Source organism: Abramis brama (assembly GCF_963993115.1).
Source record: "Abramis brama genome assembly, chromosome: 21".
NCBI lineage: Eukaryota > Metazoa > Chordata > Actinopteri > Cypriniformes > Leuciscidae > Abramis > Abramis brama.
Genome location: NC_139983.1, coordinates 29,553,175 through 29,572,920, shown reverse-complemented (window position 1 = coordinate 29,572,920; position 19,746 = coordinate 29,553,175). Strand labels below are relative to the sequence as shown.

Below are 19,746 nucleotides of genomic sequence, written 5' to 3'. Positions count from 1 at the left end.
GACGTTCACAAATAAATACTTCAGCGAAAACAGCTGTTGGGAATTGTGCCAAACCCTTCATTTTAGCCAGCAGGCAGAGATGGGCATAAATACATGGAAATGTATTTAAAAACAAATACAAAATACTGTGTGAAAAAATGTATTTAAATACAAATACAGTATTTTGTATTTTGAAAATACACAAAATACATGTGAAATTGGCCATCCAGTGCAGGTCACAGTGAATGAAGAAACTACATAGGCCTACTGACTTTTCATTCCTAACCTCATCTCTGCCCTCTCTTTCTTTCTTTCTTTCTTTCTTTCTTTCTTTCTTTCTTTCTTTCTGGCAATTACAAAGAAACGCATGCAAAAAAGCAGCCATTTATATAGGCTACTTATTTCTGGTTACAATGTAGTCTATTACTTGTGGTTAACACTATTAAAAAAATCATACTGTAAAACTGTGGGAACCTTTTCTGCTATCTAACAAAGAATATGGATGGGCGATATGACCAAAATCTCAATTTTATTTCACAGTAACAGTATCATGGTTTCACAATTCTCAATATCAGTTTTGATTCCACAGAATAAACTGAATTTCAAACTCTTTTGAGTATTTTGTTTTTTGCAGGTAGTCCAATGCTTTTTAAAGGGGTCATATAATGCCATTTTTGTACAAGCTAATATGATTCTTTAGGGTCTAAATTAAAAGTTTGTAATATACTTTAATTAAAAATTCTCATTAGTATTGTAAGAAAACACTCATTTTACCTGGTCAAAAACAGCTCTGTTTTCAGCGCGCCGTTTAAGTGCATGCGTCTTTAAATGATAATGAGCTTTGCTCACCCCGCCCCTCTGTTCTGTGCGTACTGCGTACACAGTTTTAATAACACAATAACCATAATGTGTTGTTCATTATAAACGTGGGATTATTAATTATATTGAGAACATCGTACATAGAAAACATGCCGTAATGTACCCTGAGTGTAAAGCAGTCTGGTGTGTGAAATGATTCGCGCAAACATGAAAGCATTGACGTTGATCGTGGGGAATATTCCCTTCGAAAACAAAACTCAGCCACTGCGTCTTCAGCGGTTCGGATTTAGGAACATCAAAATGATGCTGTGTTCCTTATTGCACCCAAGAACAGAACACCACAATCGCTTAGAAGCCATTCTGCTCATAGACAGTGCTCCAGCGTATCAACAATGACTGCGCCGGTCCGCGCGGACTATGATTGACAGCTCGCTCACGAGCGAGGGCGGGTCTGTGTTGAAACGCTGCTGTCAATCAACAATCGTGGGAGGGGCGTCGATTTTGTGACGTCACAAAATCGAACGGCTTGATTTGAGTTGGGGGAAAACATAAGAAGATTAAAAAAACAAACACTGGATGGATTTTTATCATTTTATGATGGTTGTGTACAGGCACTGCCAACACACATTTCAGTACAATCAACTTGTAAAAGTGCATGTACCATTATATGACCCCTTTAAGTAATTTTATGTTTATTTTATGTAAAGTTTATTTGTTTCTATAAGTTTATTAAAATTAGAAAGTGTATCTACAATTTAAAATTAGAATTAATTTAGATTCATTTGACACTATTTACCCCTTTTTTATTATTATTTTTGATGTACAATAAAACTTGAAGCTGAAGATTTTTGTGGTGTATCATTCATCAGTGCTTGTTTTTCCACTCCAGCGTTCCAATAATTCCTGCCCACTAAAAGCTGCACGGATAAATTTGCTTACCCCACAAATAGGCCTATTTATGTAAACAATTTAGAAAAAGTTCCATCAATTCAAACTCTATATCATCGCTATGATATAGTGTCATATCACCCAGCCCTAACATGCAGTAATGCTTTAAACACATTTGACAAGCTAGTTGAACAACCGGTCAAGACTGATTGGCTAACGCTATTTTTCCACTTGTCTGTGCTCTTTTATTCTTTCATGTTAACTGAAGTGAATAATGCACTATTTTAACTTTAATCAACAAGTAGAATTGATCATGACATTCTCACCTTATTCCAAAAAAAAAATCGCTGATCCAATGATGAGCTATTGTGAATGTCTGAACTAGTTGATGCACAAAATCAATACCCTGATAAAGAGGTTGACTGGTAAAAAGTATTTTATGTATTTTGAAAATAGAAAAATACTCATCCTAAATGTATTTAAATACAAATTACATTTGATTTTTTCCAAAGGCTTTAAAATACAAAATAGTATTTTGTATTTCAAATACGTATTTTAAATACATGTATCTGAAATACTGCCCATCCCTGCCAGCAGGTGTGACTATAAGGTGCTTTTGCAGAGGCGTAGACATGTTGCTTAGTCATTTTATGACTGCTGCTTTCTCTCCAGTGGTTCAGTGATCAAAGGCCTGTAATGCATTCCTGAGAAAACACAACAAATAATCCTTAGTAAAATGTGTTTCTGGCATCTCTAAGCAGCACAGGCATGAATATTTGATGGTGCACTTGGCTGAGATTGAAAGTTGATACATCCCGCTGCAGTACACAAAGTGTACAGAGGCTGGAGTGTGAGCTATAGAAAGTTCTCAAAGGTAGTGGTAGGATATGGTTAGATGGAGCGGTTCGTCTTCCATTGATTCCCTTGTGCATCATGACGTTCATAGAAACATCCAACAGCTGGCATGTAGACCCTATTTGTCAGTACTTTGTCATCATTGCAAGGTTTGTAGTGTAAGGACCTCATATGTGTTTGTTTCTAATATTATCTTTGGTGCAATATTGTCTCGTTCTAACACCCACACACACATACACAAAAAGACTGATGCTGGCACCTGAGGCCTTCACACAGTGTAACAGTGAAGTAAGTAAGAAATAGTAGTGTCCTTGCTATCAGACAGAGGTTAGAATATCCGATTGAGATAGTATATATGAATGGCTATCATCTGGGCCAGTTATCATACCTCAAAGGATACTTATTAAAGCTAATGACCCTGAAGTAATATTCATAATAACATTGACAAAACCAAAGAGATCAAGCCGTTCTCCACATCTTTGTCTTGTTCGAGATGCAGTTTCCCTCAGATATACATCATAATAGGAAAGAAAAGACTAAAGTAACTTCAGTTTCATGCCAACTTTAACAAATAAAGACATTGATTTGAGTTATTGAAAATATTGATTTTGGGGAAAAATATTATGTGTAAAAGATAACTATAGCGAAACTATATAGCATCCACACCAATGCATGATAACTATTAGAAATGCGCACTACAGTGATGTGTCGCATGTCGCTGTAAATGCTTATGTGTTTTTTTAAAGTGAATTTTCAATCACTGCGTCTGAAATCAAATATTTCCCTAATATTTAGAATGTGAAAAACAGTATGGCAAAAGAGTAGTATGTCCAAATACAAAGTATTTGAAAAACAGTAAGCGAAAAAATAAAAAGCCTGGATGACCTACTACTTCCCCCAAGAAGTACACATTTGATGGACACTTTACTATCCCATGAGGCCACGGGAGAGGGTTTATGAATGGAAGTGAAGTGACTCCACTGACGCTGGTAGGTCACGTGACAGTAACAACATGGTGGATGTAGTACGTACTGTATATATGTACGTATACCCACATTCATACTATATAGAACATACTTTTTTAATGGTGACTAAGTAAATTCAAATGTAGTACCTACTCAGTATGCTATGTAGGTTTTTGTCATTCATCAGTAGGAAGCAAAATCATTCTGAAAGTGATTCCAATGATATTGTTCCTCTGCTCTGAGTTGTTATTGTTATAGTTGTGGTGTGGTGTGGTCTATTCTCAGAATTAGAATGATTATTTCAATTGTACAGCTATAGTCATCGTTATAGTTATGTATGTTCCTTGTAATGTACGGCTTTAATTTCTGGTGGCACCGAACGGAATTGTAAAAAATTTAATTGTTTTCAAACTTGTTTCCTTGACACTCCCCACATTTGTTATTGGTCGTCAAACAGATAGCCACGCCCCCAAACACACACCATTGGTTAAGCCAATGTTTCTCTTTCTGGCTGGTTGTGATGCTCAGAGAAAAGTTTTGATAGTGTTTAGACCAACCTAAATATGGCTTACATGGAATTGTGCAAATTAAGCTGGGTTAGAAGAAAGTATTGTACTATCAAAAAATTACACACTTTATCTTTAATATTGGCTTGTATGCGTGCGTGTGCGTGTGTGTGTGTGTGTGTGAAAGAGAGTGAGTGAGATGCCAGATTGCTGCTTAGATGTCGCATTACAGCATTTATGACTCACATCCTTTCTGTCAAGAATAGATCTCAATAGAACATACAATAATCATCACTGCACAGTTTACAGTTTATGGAAGTCTATATAAAATGTGCATCATTCAAACTTGATCTAAAAAGATAAAAGCACCTCTGTACGACCATGAGAAATCATAGTTAGCATAGTTTGCTTAGGAAAACATTACTTTTACATAAACGAGATCCATATTTATTGTTATTTTGTTGCGTCATTCATTTAAATATAGAATTTCAATATTGTTACAGAGGGAAGAGGAGAGGCAAGGATCTATTTGCAAGCAGTATTTATTCCACAAGCACACAAACCATGATATTCCAAAATAGGAAACATAAATCCAACCAGGAAGATGAAGATCATAATCCAATGGGGGAACTAGAAATGCAGGATTTTAAATATCTATGTAAAGACAACAACCGACAAACAAGGAATGAAACACTGAACAGGTGTAGGTAATGAGTTGTCATGGAAACAAAAAAAGGCATCTATGTAAACAAAAGGTGTATTCAACTTGATGCGGCGCTGTACAGACCGAACAGTGTATCACATCAAAGTACCATGAGAGTGATTCGAAAGCATACAGAGCCGTCTGTACTTTAAATGTCATACACCTATCAGTCTGCACAGTGCCGCATTTTAACCTTAAGCCGAATACACCTAAAGGCTAACAGGAATAAAACCACAGGAAATGAAAACCAGACACAACAAGAAGAAAAAATAACAAAATAAAAGTCCTAGAATGCCATATATAAAAAAAAAATATTATATATATATATATATATATATATATATATATATATATATATATATATATATATATATATATATTATTATTATTATTATTTAAATAAACTTGAATGTATGCATTCATGTATATGAAATTACTGTCCTTTTTATATACACTTAGTTTGGTCATTAAACTCTAGAGGGCACAGGCTGATAGGCCCTTAACTCAATTTGTTAGCGATCACATCGTAATCTACATAGCACAGCTGATTGGTTCCCGCTGTGGCATCAGCAGCCAATGAGCTGCGGCTTAACATTCAGATACCTGGCATTGTTCGCTGTTAGCAGTCTGCAGTGCGCTTTCAGAAACCCTTCACCTTCCCCAGCTCCACTTGTATAGATCTGCTATACAGGGGTTATTTCATGCATGTTATACAGTGAGGAAAATAAGTATTTGAACACCCTGCTATTTTGCAAGTTCTCCCACTTAGAAATCATGGAGGGGTCTGAAATTGTCATCGTAGGTGCATGTCCACTGTGAGAGACATAATCTAAAAAAAAAAATCCAGAAATCACAATGTATGATTTTTTAACTATTTATTTGTATGATACAGCTGCAAATAAGTATTTGAACACCTGAGAAATTCAATGTTAATATTTGGAATAGTAGCCTTTGTTTGCAATTACAGAGGTCAAACGTTTCCTGTAGTTTTTCACCAGGTTTGCACACACTGCAGGAGGGATTTTGGCCCACTCCTCCACACAGATCTTCTCTAGATCAGTCAGGTTTCTGGGCTGTCGCTGAAGATTCTCTATTGGGTTTAGGTCTGGAGACTGGCTAGGCCACGCCAGAACCTTGATATACTTCTTACAGAGCCACTCCTTGGTTATCCTGGCTGTGTGCTTCGGGTCATTGTCATGTTGGAAGACCCAGCCTCGACCCATCTTCAATGCTCTAACTGAGGGAAGGAGGTTGTTCCCCAAAATCTCGCAATACATGGCCCCGGTCATCCTCTCCTTAATACAGTGCAGTCGCCCTGTCCCATGTGCAGAAAAACACCCCCAAAGCATGATGCTACCACCCCCATGCTTCACAGTAGGGATGGTGTTCTTGGGATGGTACTCATCATTCTTCTTCCTAGTTCTATTTTGGTCTCATCTGACCACATGACTTTCTCCCATGACTCCTCTGGATCATCCAAATGGTCATTGGCAAACTTAAGACGGGCCTTGACATGTGCTGGTTTAAGCAGGGGAACCTTCCGTGCCATGCATGATTTCAAACCATGACGTCTTAGTGTATTACCAACAGTAACCTTGGAAACGGTGGTCCCAGCTCTTTTCAGGTCATTGACCAGCTCCTCCCGTGTAGTTCTGGGCTGATTTCTCACCTTTCTTAGGATCATTGAGACCCCACGAGGTGAGATCTTGCATGGAGCCCCAGTTCGAGGGAGATTGACAGTCATGTTTTGCTTCTTCCATTTTCTAATGATTGCTCCAACAGTGGACCTTTTTTCACCAAGCTGCTTGGCAATTTCCCCGTAGCCCTTTCCAGCCTTGTGGAGGTGTACAATTTTGTCTCTAGTGTCTTTGGACAGCTCTTTGGTCTTGGCCATGTTAGTAGTTGGATTCTTACTGATTGTATGGGGTGGACAGGTGTCTTTATGCAGCTAACGACCTCAAACAGGTGCATCTAATTTAGGATAATAAATGGAGTGGAGGTGGACATTTTAAAGGCAGACTAACAGGTCTTTGAGGGTCAGAATTCTAGCTGATAGACAGGTGTTCAAATACTTATTTGCAGCTGTATCATACAAATAAATAGTTAAAAAATCATATATTGTGATTTCTGGTTTTTTTTTTTTTTTAGATTATGTCTCTCACAGTGGACATGCACCTACGATGACAATTTCAGACCCCTCCATGATTTCCAAGTGGGAGAACTTGCAAAATAGCAGGGTGTTCAAATACTTATTTTCCTCACTGTATGTGCAACAGCAGCATGCTCTACATGCTCACAGCAGCATGTCTATGAATGTATTGGCAGCAGATCTATTCCACCAAGACCAAATACATTAGCACCATATCCATTATCTTGTCAATCTCTCCGAGAGTTGTCATAACAGAAATATACTGTATAAATTGTCATCATATTGGACACCTCTAATCTGTGTGATTTAAGTGTCATCTGCGTTTGATGATGTAGCTGGGCATTCCAAATGAACAAATATAATCAAGTGAAGTGAACTTCTACAGACACCCCCTGCTGAGTTTAGGGAGCTGTGAAACTGCGTGGGGACCCTGTGAATTGTAACACGGCTTTAAACTTTGATGCTCAACAGCATTTGTGCTATGAACACATAGTGTGCACAAGAACACAGTACAAGCCACCGATAAGCACCCTAGCAACTACCCAGAACACCCTAGCGACCGCTTAGCAACATGCTATAACACTCAGAACACCTTGGAGACCCTGAGAAAAACTATTATTTCTATCTGTCACTCTTATTCCTCAATGTGTAACAGCAGCTTATATAAAATTGTCCTATTCCAATTAGCATATTTAATTCCTGCTAGGCTTTGTCATCTGACAGATCTTTACAGATTCATTACGCCACCAAATCTAGCCCAGGACTAAGATCTCTGGATTACTGACTGAAAGATGAGAATGTCAGTTGTGGGTGGTGGGATCTCTAGAGGAGGGCTTCTTTCATCTTGGCCGGATGCTCCTTGGATATTCTGTGGCTAATCCATCTGTTCAGTCACAGCGAATCAAGCCAAGGGATTCCTGTCTGATGTTTGAGAGGGGAAAATGGGAAAAGTAATGCAATATTTCCTGCCTAGCATGGATTTACAGCACACTGTAAAAAATGTTACATACTATCTACTTAAAAAAAAAAAAAATGATGGTAACAATATTACACATTATATTTTAAGCAATTTTTAAGGCTTGATTTCTTTAATGCAATCTACCTGAATCGATCATGTAAAATCTCCTAGATTATTTAGTCTGACACAATGAATTTAATATTTTTAGTGAAATATGCTTTTATATTTTAAAAATTCAAATGTGTGTGATTTTGAGTGAACGGAAATGACCTGTTTGTATTTGACTTTGAGTCGTGTTGTACAATTTAAAGACCGTATGCTGCTAGCATAGCACAGGTAGAAACAAACATGTTACTGTACTGGCATTAGCAAAGCTATTGCTCATTGAACTCCACCTGTATACAGTAAATCTGCTACGGGTTATTTATGTATGTTACTTATATTGTACAGCAGCAGCATGTCTTACTTGCTCACAGCAGCGTGTTGTGTGTGTATTGGCAGTGGCAAGTCCTGTACTTGCTCTATAACAGCATCAGCAAAACATATCAACATTGTCATATCCATTACAATGCCAAACACTCTGAGAGTTGTCATGACAGAAATATATATATATATATATATATATACACACACACAGAATCAATGCAATATGGTCCAAACAAGATGCAGAAATATATACAGAAAAAATATAGAGAAGACCCCTGCAGACCCTGATTATGTCAAGTCTTTTAAAAAATAAGAGGTTATAAAATGTCATGTGGTGCAACTCCGTAAAACTTAATTATACTTATGAATTAATAATTCATGATATTAGTAAAGAAAGAAAGCAAGCTATGGATGTATGGATTTTTGGATGTTAAATATTACATCCTTAATATATAGGGAAATTACATCTCTTGAACTACATGCTATTTATTTTAGAAATTACTTTTGAAACTATTTGTAGAATGCCCTTTTTTGGATTCTTAAACACAGGAAAGCTGTTATAGCAATAGCCTGCACCTCTCTATTTGGGAAGCAAAAATACTTCCAAAATGCATCAAGTGAATATGCAAAAAGAATGTGACGCTTTGACTCATTTGTATTCATGAGCCCTGAGGATCTGAGAGCTGATTTGAAGGAATGTAACCTAGATTCAGTGACTTTGCAGTAAAAGATGCAAGCACAACACAAACAACAAGCACTGTGAGGATAAAAGCATGTTGAAACATGGCTCAGTGTTCTCCCCGGTAGAGCGACCAGACTCTGATATTGTTTCACTGAAGGTAATTGTTAGTCGTTTCATGGGGGCATAACACTCTATTATCTTTATCCTTATGATTTGACAAGTTTCATCAAGCGGGTCGATTAGAGTTCACAGTGTTATTCCTGTCTTGCCTTTTGCTGTCTCAAGTCTTTCTCCGTTTTTCATACATACTCCAAAATCACGTGCTTGCTCAAGCAGGTAATGGAGCTTCAGCTGACAAATGCTTTTACTCTGTGGACATGCACTGAAGTTGATTCTTGTGGTTCAGAGTTCAGGACAATCTAATATTGAATTCCAGGCCCAAAAGCTTCATATATCAAAACGAAAAACATTTCATCATGGCACATAGTGTGCGTGGTTTTCTGTACCATCCTCTGGAGGAAACTCTCTCTGCAAAATCTTCTGAGAAAAGATCAAGAGGACAAAAACTTAGGAAAAAAAAAAAAGTTAAACATAGCATTAAACAAGGCAATTAACTTTTTAGTGTGAAATGTAACGCCAATTATAGAATAAACCATATACTGTATATGCTTTCTTAATAAAATTACTATTGGTTTCAGTTTATATATTTAATCTGTGTAACACATCTGCTAGCTTCCAAACTTAATCATTAAATACCATTTTGAAATTAAAGATGTTTTTGTTATGTCCAGGATAGGGGGAAGATAAGTAGTAGCGGATCTTTTAGCAGCTTAAACTTTATTTTTACAAAACAAAAGCGAGTAATCTAACATGAGAAACAACGTAACAAAACTAAGGGGCTGTTTACACGACACCATTTTTAGCTAAAAATGGAAAACTTTCTTATGCTTTTTGGCAGTTTATTTACACGACAACTGTGTTTTGGGGCCTGAAAAGGCAAACCATTGAAAACGGGTTTCAAAGTGCAAGTTTATGAAAGCAATACCATTATTGTCCCTGTGTAAACTACAAAAACACAAGTTTGTGAAAATGGTGACACTTGCGCGTTACGTGTTCAGTCTATTGGTTTTCTTTACAAAGTGACATCGCCAACTACTGGCCTGGCATGAATAATACAGCGTTTTTAGTCGTTTTCGCAGATCCGTGTGAACGGGGATCGGTTTGATAGCGTTGACGTCTGTACGTGAAAAACGCAAAGGAAAAACGTTCAGTTTTTAGTACATCATTGTCATGTAAACGTACCCTAAAAGTCAATGAAAATGAAACTGTAACAATAACTATGTGACAGTTTTCCCTGGTAAATTTGTTATAGACAAACTGTATGCCATCACAAACTCTGATTAAGTGTTATTAAAGTGCTTTTAATATTTTAAAACAATAATTTTAATAATTTAAAAACAATCAGATTTTTTTGCAGATATTGCGATATTCTCAGCACAGTCACCAAGGACAGAATTTTTTTGTTACATATTGTAAATCTGCCTTAAAGACACATTTGGTAAATTTAAGAGATGTTACGCAAAATTCCAACCTGTCTGGATATAAAATATACTCTAAATGGATATGACAAGCAGCACTTTAGTTATTAAAAATGAAGAAAAGAAAAAAATTCACAGTAACATAGTTGACTGGACACATCGCACACATTGTTAGCTTATTCACATTATTTTTTTTTTTTTTTTTTTTTAAAGGGACAATGCACATCAATTGACATTTTTTGTTTACACTCAAGATGTAAATGCGCCAGAGTTAGCGGAAAAGCTAATTTTCATCTGTAGTCCCTTGGACCCATTCACAGTCTCCTCTGACCCATAGTATAAAAACACAGTTGACAGACCCTTTTGTGAACATGATCAAAACAAGCTTTTTCTGAAGTATTTCTATTGTACATATACATTTTTTTCAGCATGTCATCAGGAGCTCAGGTGGCTTTAGCTCTTAGCATCTCCAGCTGCTCACCCTCAAAACAGTGGGACTCAAATGTGTTTCTTCTTTTACTCATTCTCAGTCTTTTCAAGTAAACTACAAAACACCTAACAGAGTGAGATGACACTTCACTTTTTCAGATGATCTATTTGACACTTAAAAATGAACATTGTTCCTTAATAGTATTTATGTATGCATTTCACATGTGGTTATTTTCACACAGTATGTTGTTGCTGCTTTGATATTTTACAATTTGGGTAAAAGCATCTCATATAACGAAGTATTGGCATATATATACACAGTGCTTTGTTATCTGAGACGCTTTTATATACACAATATATTCATGAATCTTGTGTTGTAATAGCTGTAAAGGAAATGTGATATTTTTTGGGGCGTTGGAGCATTATTGTTTGAGCATATTCACTTATGAAATAATGTTGTAAGTTATAATAGAACTTATTTATGTGTTGTACAGCATTGTATAGTGTATATTATAGTATACTATACCGTGTGTGTGTGTGTGTGTACTGTACACGCAATGTTTAGAGGAAAGAACTGCTGACTCATCATCATAATTTCTTAACCTGTGATTAATGGCTGTTAGTTTTTCTTTCCTAACCTATGGCGAGAGGATGAGAGTCAGACTGTACTAAGCAAAAGAGCCATCTATGCACCATCTGTCCGACTGGAAGCAACCGTGCAAACCTATTGGTTATTTATTTGAGCTGACAGTAAATTAGTGAGTTATGGGGATGGTAAATTTTTTTCTGTCAACAGAATTTTTCTCATAAAAGCGAGCTTTAACTCATCCTGATTGCTTGCTGTATGACCCGATTTAGATTCCAGTAGTTTTATACTGTAAAGATGGTTAGTTGTTCTTACTTGAGCATGATATCCCTATATTTTAAAAGCTATAACTGTAAAACTATTTAAATATATACATTTTATTCTTTAATTTCTTTTAATATTAGTCAATTTAAACATTTATTATTATTGCAATATTGTATAATAATATATATTATACAATAATATATAATATTTCAGAGCCATTAGGTAATTTTTCAGTGCAAATTGCCATTTGATTGACATTACAAACAACAGGAACTGACAGCATCATAACTAACTTTAATCCATGTATATTTCAACAATGTAGAATACAAAAAACAACATTAATTATAGTTTGTTTTATAGTCGATTAGAATTTCTAGAGTCAAATAGTCTGCATGGCTTGAGGATGATGTAGCTTCAAAAAGTGATTTTATGGGGAGTAAGCGACTGATGTGACGTGGCTTAGTCTGTGTGTGAGTTGGGAGATGGTTTGTTAGTACTATGGCAATCATTAAGGCACAACATTATCTGTAATATCACCAAAGAAAGCAATGAGCGTTGTTTTGTGTGTTCCTGTTAATGCGCTTGAGGGCAATATTCATAAAGGTAATTGAAACACATCTGTTAAACTGAATGAAAATGGTGCTTCAAGCTGCCTCAGTGTTTGTTCAAAGGTTTAGAAATGTTTGTTCAAATTGCCCCGTTGCTAGTACCAGCTTTTTGCAGAATGAATGCACAATGCTTCCACTGCTCAGGTATACTTCGTATTACATTACTGTCTTCTTCAGAAGTTCAAGGCATATGTTATTAAAAAAAATCACTAATGCCATCTCAAGTATTTTCTATGTTAATACATTTTAAAATGTAACTTATTGCTGAATTTTCAACATCACTACTCCAGTCTTCAGTCACATGATCCTTCAGAAATCATTATAATATGTTGATTTGCTGCTCAAGAAACATTTACAGTATTCATGTTGAAAACAGTTGTTCTGCTTAATATTTTTGTGCAAACTGATATTTTTTTTCATCCAGGATATTTTGACGAATAGAAAGTTCTGTCACACTTTAGATTAGGGTCCAATTCTCACTATTAACTAACTATTAACTACGACTTTTGCCTCAGTAAACTGCTTATTTATAGTTAGTAACCTAATTACTGCTTATTAATAGTTAGTAAGGTTGTTAAGTTTTGGCATTGGGTTGGATTAAGGGATGTAGAATATGGTCATGAAGAATAAGGCATTAATATGTGCTTTATAAGTACTAATAAACAGCCAATATCCTAGTAATGCGCATGCTAATAAGCAGCTAGTTAATAGTGAGAATTGGAACCTAAACTAAAGTGTTACTGAAAGTTCAAAGGAACATCAATTATTTGAAATAGATTTTATTTGTTACTTTTACTGTCACATTTAATTTAATGCATCCTTGCTGAAAAAAGTGTATTACACATATCTTGCCCATGGCCAGGGGAAGACTAAGATTTCTAGCTTTAAACACACTCCGTCTATGGAAGTAGCTGATGAAAAGGAATCTTCCCTTGGGGAAAAAAATCTTTCTCCTGCGAAAAAAAAAGACCCTAGTAATCTCAGAGGTTTCAGAAGATATCTCAACAGTGTCTTGATTTGATTTGCCCTGATTTGCCAAGATACCAAAGTCTGCAATCAAAAGTCAGAGATCAGATTTATATATTATATTATGCTATTTATTAATATTTTGAATTAGCTTTTTGTTTCTTTTTTATTTTCAGTTTGTTTTAACTTTAAAACTTGACATTTTTTTATTAGTTTTTGATTTAAATATTTCTATTTAGCTTTATTTTTATTTCAGTTTTTGTTTTAGAAATGTTAGCACTTCTACTTATCTAATTTAAACTTATTTTGCTTCATTTCTTTTAACAAATGTTTCCTGATTGACTAATTTTGTATTTTTTCCATATGAATGAGTAGTGGACATCATCAATGTTATTATCTTTTCAAATATTCGACATGTGTTTGATGTTGTTTGTTCCCTGTCGTCTCTCCTCAGTGATGCTTTGACAGTTTGAAGGGCTTCTTGAGCCATGGCGGTGCGCTCTGACCTGTTGGGTTCGTCTCAGCCGGTGTTTGAGTCCTGGCCTGCAGGTGGTGGCAGTCCTCTAGAGGAGCTGGACGTCAGGAGTTTCCTGGGCTCACTGATGGAGGAGAATGGCACAGCAGAGAGATGTTATCGCTCTCACTCTCGCAGCAGTGTCCTGCAGGGCCTGCCCTTTGGAGGAGTCCCCACTGTCCTCGCCATCAACGTCGTTGTGTGGCTGGTACAACATCCCTGCTAACATATTTCATTGTTTATCTACAACTGAATGACATTTAGGGCCAGATGTACCAAGAGCTTGCGCCAGCACAAACCCTCTTTTGGCAGTAAAAACTACTTTCAGGATTTACTAAAGACACAGTGAAAAATTAGCGCTGAAAAGGCGTGGACAGGGACTTCATTGCATGCATTTGTCGGAGTTTCCCTTTCAGACGCAAAATTTATGCGAGGAAAGTAGTTAAATGAATCATGCAAGGTGATTTATTAAGGTTTGCGCTCGTCAATTTACTGGTATTTGCACCATTATTTAAAGACCAAAGAAAGCATGTCTTAAACCAAGTGCTAATTTGGTAGATTGCGTTGGTCTATTATGGAAATTATCTGATTATGTTTGTGTTCTTTCACGAGTTCCTTTACCCATATAATCTGTAAGCTAATAAGGTTAAGCATATTTGGCTTGCTGTCCGCAGTGGAAGGGCTCGAGGAAGCTTAGAACTCGAGCTTAGATATACCCCAGTGGGATTACTAATGCTTAGATGATGAGTATGGTAGCAAGATGCCTAAATTATGTTGGTGGAATTGGGGAGGTGGAGGGATGCCAAAACAGCTGATGCCGGAGCAAGGTGAACGGCTGCTTTTATGCTCCAGCAGTTAATTGAAAGATTAGATGGGTTCACTCCTCCCGAAATTACGTTGTGAACTTCACTTGATTTGCACATCGTCAGTAAATCACGCGCAGAACTTTCCACTCCCATCTGCGCTTTTATGGAATTGCGCTCTCACGCTCATTTGCCCTGTTTAGTAAATCTGGCCCTTAATGTCAAGTGCATCTTATGCACTTTCTTGTGATTCAATGATGTTATAACCTCTAATTGTTTGAGAATTTAATCCTCAGAATTTGAACCCTAAAGACCTCCGGTGTCTCTGGGTGAAGAACATGTTGTTGCTTTTTCACACCAAAATCAAAAGAAAAAAATACTTTGCATAAAATTTCAAATATGCGCAGTAACATATTACTTTTACATTTACAACAAAATATATAGAGTTACTTTTTAAAATTAGTAATTCAAGTTACTTTGTTTTGCCATTTATTGACTGACATTTCTGCAGTCCCCATGTTGAGAGAAATCAGAATAATTTCCACTGAAACAGGACGACATGGCAAGACATATCGATCAGCTCCTTTCCTTTTTCCTCTATGTAGTGCACTTTGTTAATGTGTGAATAAGTAACTGATTTCAGCTGCAGCATCAGCGTCTATTTATAATGTAGGGGGCGGGATATTTCACGCTTCAGATTCTAGAGAGAATTTGATTGGACAGAAAATCTGATGAGAAGAAGTGCAGAGTGATATCATCAAAATCATTGATCCATATTGGCAGAAAAGAGAGACTGTAAGTTTCGAATGCTTATATCTTCTAAATGCGAATTTTGTCTTTGTTTTGGAGAACACTGGCTTATAGATAAGGCCGTGTGTCCACCAAAGCGTTTTTAGCCAGCTGAAAACGCTATGCGCTCTGCTGAAAACGCCTATCTGTGGGCGCTTGAGAGCGTTTTGGCAGCGTTGCGTTTTTTTCAGTTGAGACACTTTGCTTGTTATGATACGGAATATCCGCGAGATTGTTACTAGTATCTCATTTCACACATATTTTGTTTCTGTGTTGATTCTACATAACAATGTCGATACAATGTAATGTATTTTCTCTGGCTCTTGTTTTAAATGATTTTGTTCCGTTATTATGCTTGTTGTTGTCATCTGTTGACGTTGTACAAGCAGAATGTGGTGGTTGGTCGTTGTGGTATTAGTCCCGCCCCTCCTCCACTGTGATTGGATGGTTGGGTAAAAAGTGACAGTGATGAGCGCTGCGTTTTACCCAAAGTTGAACATTCTTCAACTCTCGGCGACCTGTAAAAAACGCAGAATGCTCGGCACTTCAGCGTGAAAAAAACGCTCAGCGCCTCGCTACGCTCATGGCGTTTTAAAAACGTGGCGCTCCCATTGAAAACAATTGAAAAAAACAAAGATTCTCTATTGGGTTTAGGTCTGGAGACTGGCTAGGCCACGCCAGAACCTTGATATGCTTCTTACAGAGCCACTCCTTGGTTATCCTGGCTGTGTGCTTCAGGTCATTGTCCTGTTGGAAGACCCAGCCTCGACCCATCTTCAATGCTCTAACTGAGGGAAGGAGGTTGTTCCCCAAAATCTCGCAATACATGGCCCCGGTCATCCTCTCCTTAATACAGTGCAGTCGCCCTGTCCCATGTGCAGAAAAACACCCCCAAAGCATGATGCTACCACCCCCATGCTTCACAGTAGGGATGGTGTTCTTGGGATGGTACTCATCATTCTTCTTCCTCCAAACACGTTTAGTGGAATTATGACCAAAAAGTTCTATTTTGGTCTCATCTGACCACATGACTTTCTCCCATGACTCCTCTGGATCATCCAAATGGTCATTGGCAAACTTAAGACGGGCCTTGACATGTGCTGGTTTAAGCAGGGGAACCTTCCATGCCATGCATGATTTCAAACCATGACGTCTTAGTGTATTAAGTCAAGTCAAGTCAAGTCAAGTTTATTTATATAGCGCTTTTCACAATACAGATTGTATCAAAGCAGCTTCACAGTATTAAATTAAAATAATACATCAATGCTTGTTTCTAGTGGAAAATGTCCACGTTTGGTAATGCTGATCAATAGTATTGTTGATTGATTAATTAAATTAAATATCCCAAATATCCCCAACTGAGCAAGCCAAAGGCAACAGTGGCAAGGAACCGAAAAACTCCATCAGGTGACCTAATGGAGAAAAAAAAACCTTGGGAGAACCCAGGCTCAGTCGGGGGCCAGTTCTCCTCTGGCGTTTATGAACTAGAGGTTGGATTTAACTGTAAGATTAAAAGTATTATATGAATGCCTGGCTGAAAAGATGCGTCTTTAATCTAGTTTTAAACTGGGAGAGCGAGTCTGAGCAACGAACAGTATCAGGAAGACTATTCCAAAGTTTTGGAGCTAAATGTGAAAATGCTCTCCCTCCTTTGGTGGATCTGGATATCCTAGGTATGACCAAAAGCCTCGAATTTAGTGATCTTAAAGAGCGCGATGGATTATAGGGCGATAGAAGATCCGTTAAATAGACTGGAGCTAAACCGTTTAGGGCTTTATAAGTCAGTAGCAATACCTTGTAATTAATACAGAACTTTATAGGTAACCAATGTAGTGATGATAAAATTGGTGTTATATGATCATATTTTCTTGATCTAGTAAGAACTCTAGCGGCGGCATTTTGGACTAACTGTAGCTTGTTTATTGCGGATGCAGGACAACCGGCTAATAAAGCATTACAGTAATCTAGTCTCGAGGTCATGAATGCATGAACTAATTTTTCTGCATCAGAAACTGATAGCATGTTACGTAGCTTAGCAATGTTTCTAAGGTGGAAAAAGGCTGTTCTTGTAACATATGAAATATGATTTTCAAAAGACAGGTTGCAGTCTAGTATAACACCTAGGTCTTTTACTGTAGAGGATAAAGTAACAGGACAGTAAACAGGTTACCAACAGTAACCTTGGAAACGGTGGTCCCAGCTCTTTTCAGGTCATTGACCAGCTCCTCCCGTGTAGTTCTGGGCTGATTTCTCACCTTTCTTAGGATCATTGAGACCCCACGAGGTGAGATCTTGCATGGAGCCCCAGTCCGAGGGAGATTGACAGTCATGTTTAGCTTCTTCCATTTTCTAATGATTGCTCCAACAGTGGACCTTTTTTCACCAAGCTGCTTAGCAATTTCCCCGTAGCCCTTTCCAGCCTTGTGGAGGTGTACAATTTTGTCTCTAGTGTCTTTGGACAGCTCTTTGGTCTTGGCCATGTTAGTAGTTGGATTCTTACTGATTGTATGGGGTGGACAGGTGTCTTTATGCAGCTAACGACCTCAAACAGGTGCATCTAATTTAGGATAATAAATGGAGTGGAGGTGGACATTTTAAAGGCAGACTAACAGGTCTTTGAGGGTCAGAATTCTAGCTGATAGACAGGTGTTCAAATAATTATTTGCAGCTGTATCATACAAATAAATAGTTAAAAAATCATATATTGTGATTTCTGGATTTTTTTTTTTAGATTATGTCTCTCACAGTGGACATGCACCTACGATGACAATTTCAGACCCCTCCATGATTTCCAAGTGGGAGAACTTGCAAAATAGCAGGGTGTTCAAATACTTATTTTCCTCACTGTGTATATATATATATATATATATATATATATATATATATTGATTTCATGGGCATTTTAATGAAAAAAAATATTGGATTATTTTTATTAATGAGAATTTGGGAGGGGAATTTGCTGAATTGTCATGAACAAAATGTCACTAGAAAGTCCTAATAATGTCTAAATTAGTTATTTGCTTTTTGGGTGAAATATGACATATTCTTTCCCATGACATTCCCCCCATTTTATAAAAAAGAAAAGTTAACACTTTAAATGAAGTTCCTAAACGTAAGTTAGGGAGGAGTGAGCCCATCTAATCTTTCAATCAACAGCCTGAGTATATAAGCAGCCGCTTACCTCTCTCTAGTATCAGCTGTTCCAGTATCCCTCCACCTCCCCAAACTCCACCTTCATCTCAGGTTCCTTGCCCTTCAATTATTATATCCTACATTTAGCCACTGGGGGGGTATATCAGAGCTCGAGTTGAAGCTGCTTCATCGAGCCCCTCTTCAGTGGACAGCAAGCCAAATAAGTTTAACCTAATATCTTAAAGATTTTATGGGCAAACAAACTCGTTAATTAATTTGAAGAAAAGCATACCTGCTGCCGCATATACACTGAAAAAAAATGGTGACCTAAAAATTCTAACATTTAAGTTCCCTTTCAAGGGAACTCGCGTTGCGTCGAGTTTGACGCTATGGGAACGCTTTGCGTGATGACGTCTTGAAGCACATGTAAAATCAGTCCAATGGTGTGGCGGAACGTCAGAGGCGGGTGACGTCACGTACCAGGAAGCTATAAAAGCCGGCCCGAAACAGAAAACGAAAGCTTTCTGAGTCTTCAGTTGCGCTCTGTGTGAAATCTGTCTGTATATTTGGTGTTGTCTGTCTATATCATATATATATATATTCAGTATGGCGAGCGAGCAGCAGTTTAGAGTGTGTGTCCATCCCTGCCCGCGTTATTTAACGGGAGGTGACACACACACTCTTTGTGTTGTTTGTTTGGGAGAGGAGCATGCCCAGTCAGCACTCGAGGGTGGTGACTGTGTGCATTGCTGTGCGCTTCCATTGCGTACGCTCCGATCCCGCTTGGCTCGGTTCAATCCCGACCACGCTCCCCAGGGCTCGGGTCCCGCCGCTGCCGAGGCACGGCGTCGATCTCAGACCTGGGGTTCACAGATGGATTTATCAGTGGATGTTGAGACGGGCTCTGCCTTATCTCAGCATCCGTCTGATAGATCCAGTGCCTCTTATCAGGGTGTGGAAGCACGCGCTGCGGTTTCTTCCCCCCCGATAGAGGTACCAGTACTGCAACTATCCAGCTCTGAGGAGTTGGATGTTGTGAGTATTGAAGCTGAGTCTGAGGATTCGCCACCTCAGTCTCATGCGTTTGAGGAACTGCTCGATGTCATTACTAGAGCTGTTGACAGACTGTCTATTGAGTGGCCAGAAGATAGGCAGGACGTTCGTTCGAAAAGTAAGCTCGACGAACG

General features: G+C 37.7%; 1 protein-coding gene across 2 annotated transcripts in view; it reads left to right on the top strand.

The window, feature by feature from the left end:
* Positions 1–19,746, top strand: part of tmem63c (transmembrane protein 63C) — a 62,761-nt gene that overhangs the window by 6,192 nt on the left and 36,823 nt on the right. For both annotated transcript variants that reach the window (XM_084097865.1, XM_084097866.1), the window contains exon 2: positions 13,776–14,043. In XM_084097865.1, the coding sequence (XP_083953991.1) occupies positions 13,810–14,043 (234 nt within the window). In that variant the 5' untranslated portion in view covers positions 13,776–13,809. The remainder of the gene's footprint in view (positions 1–13,775; positions 14,044–19,746) is intronic.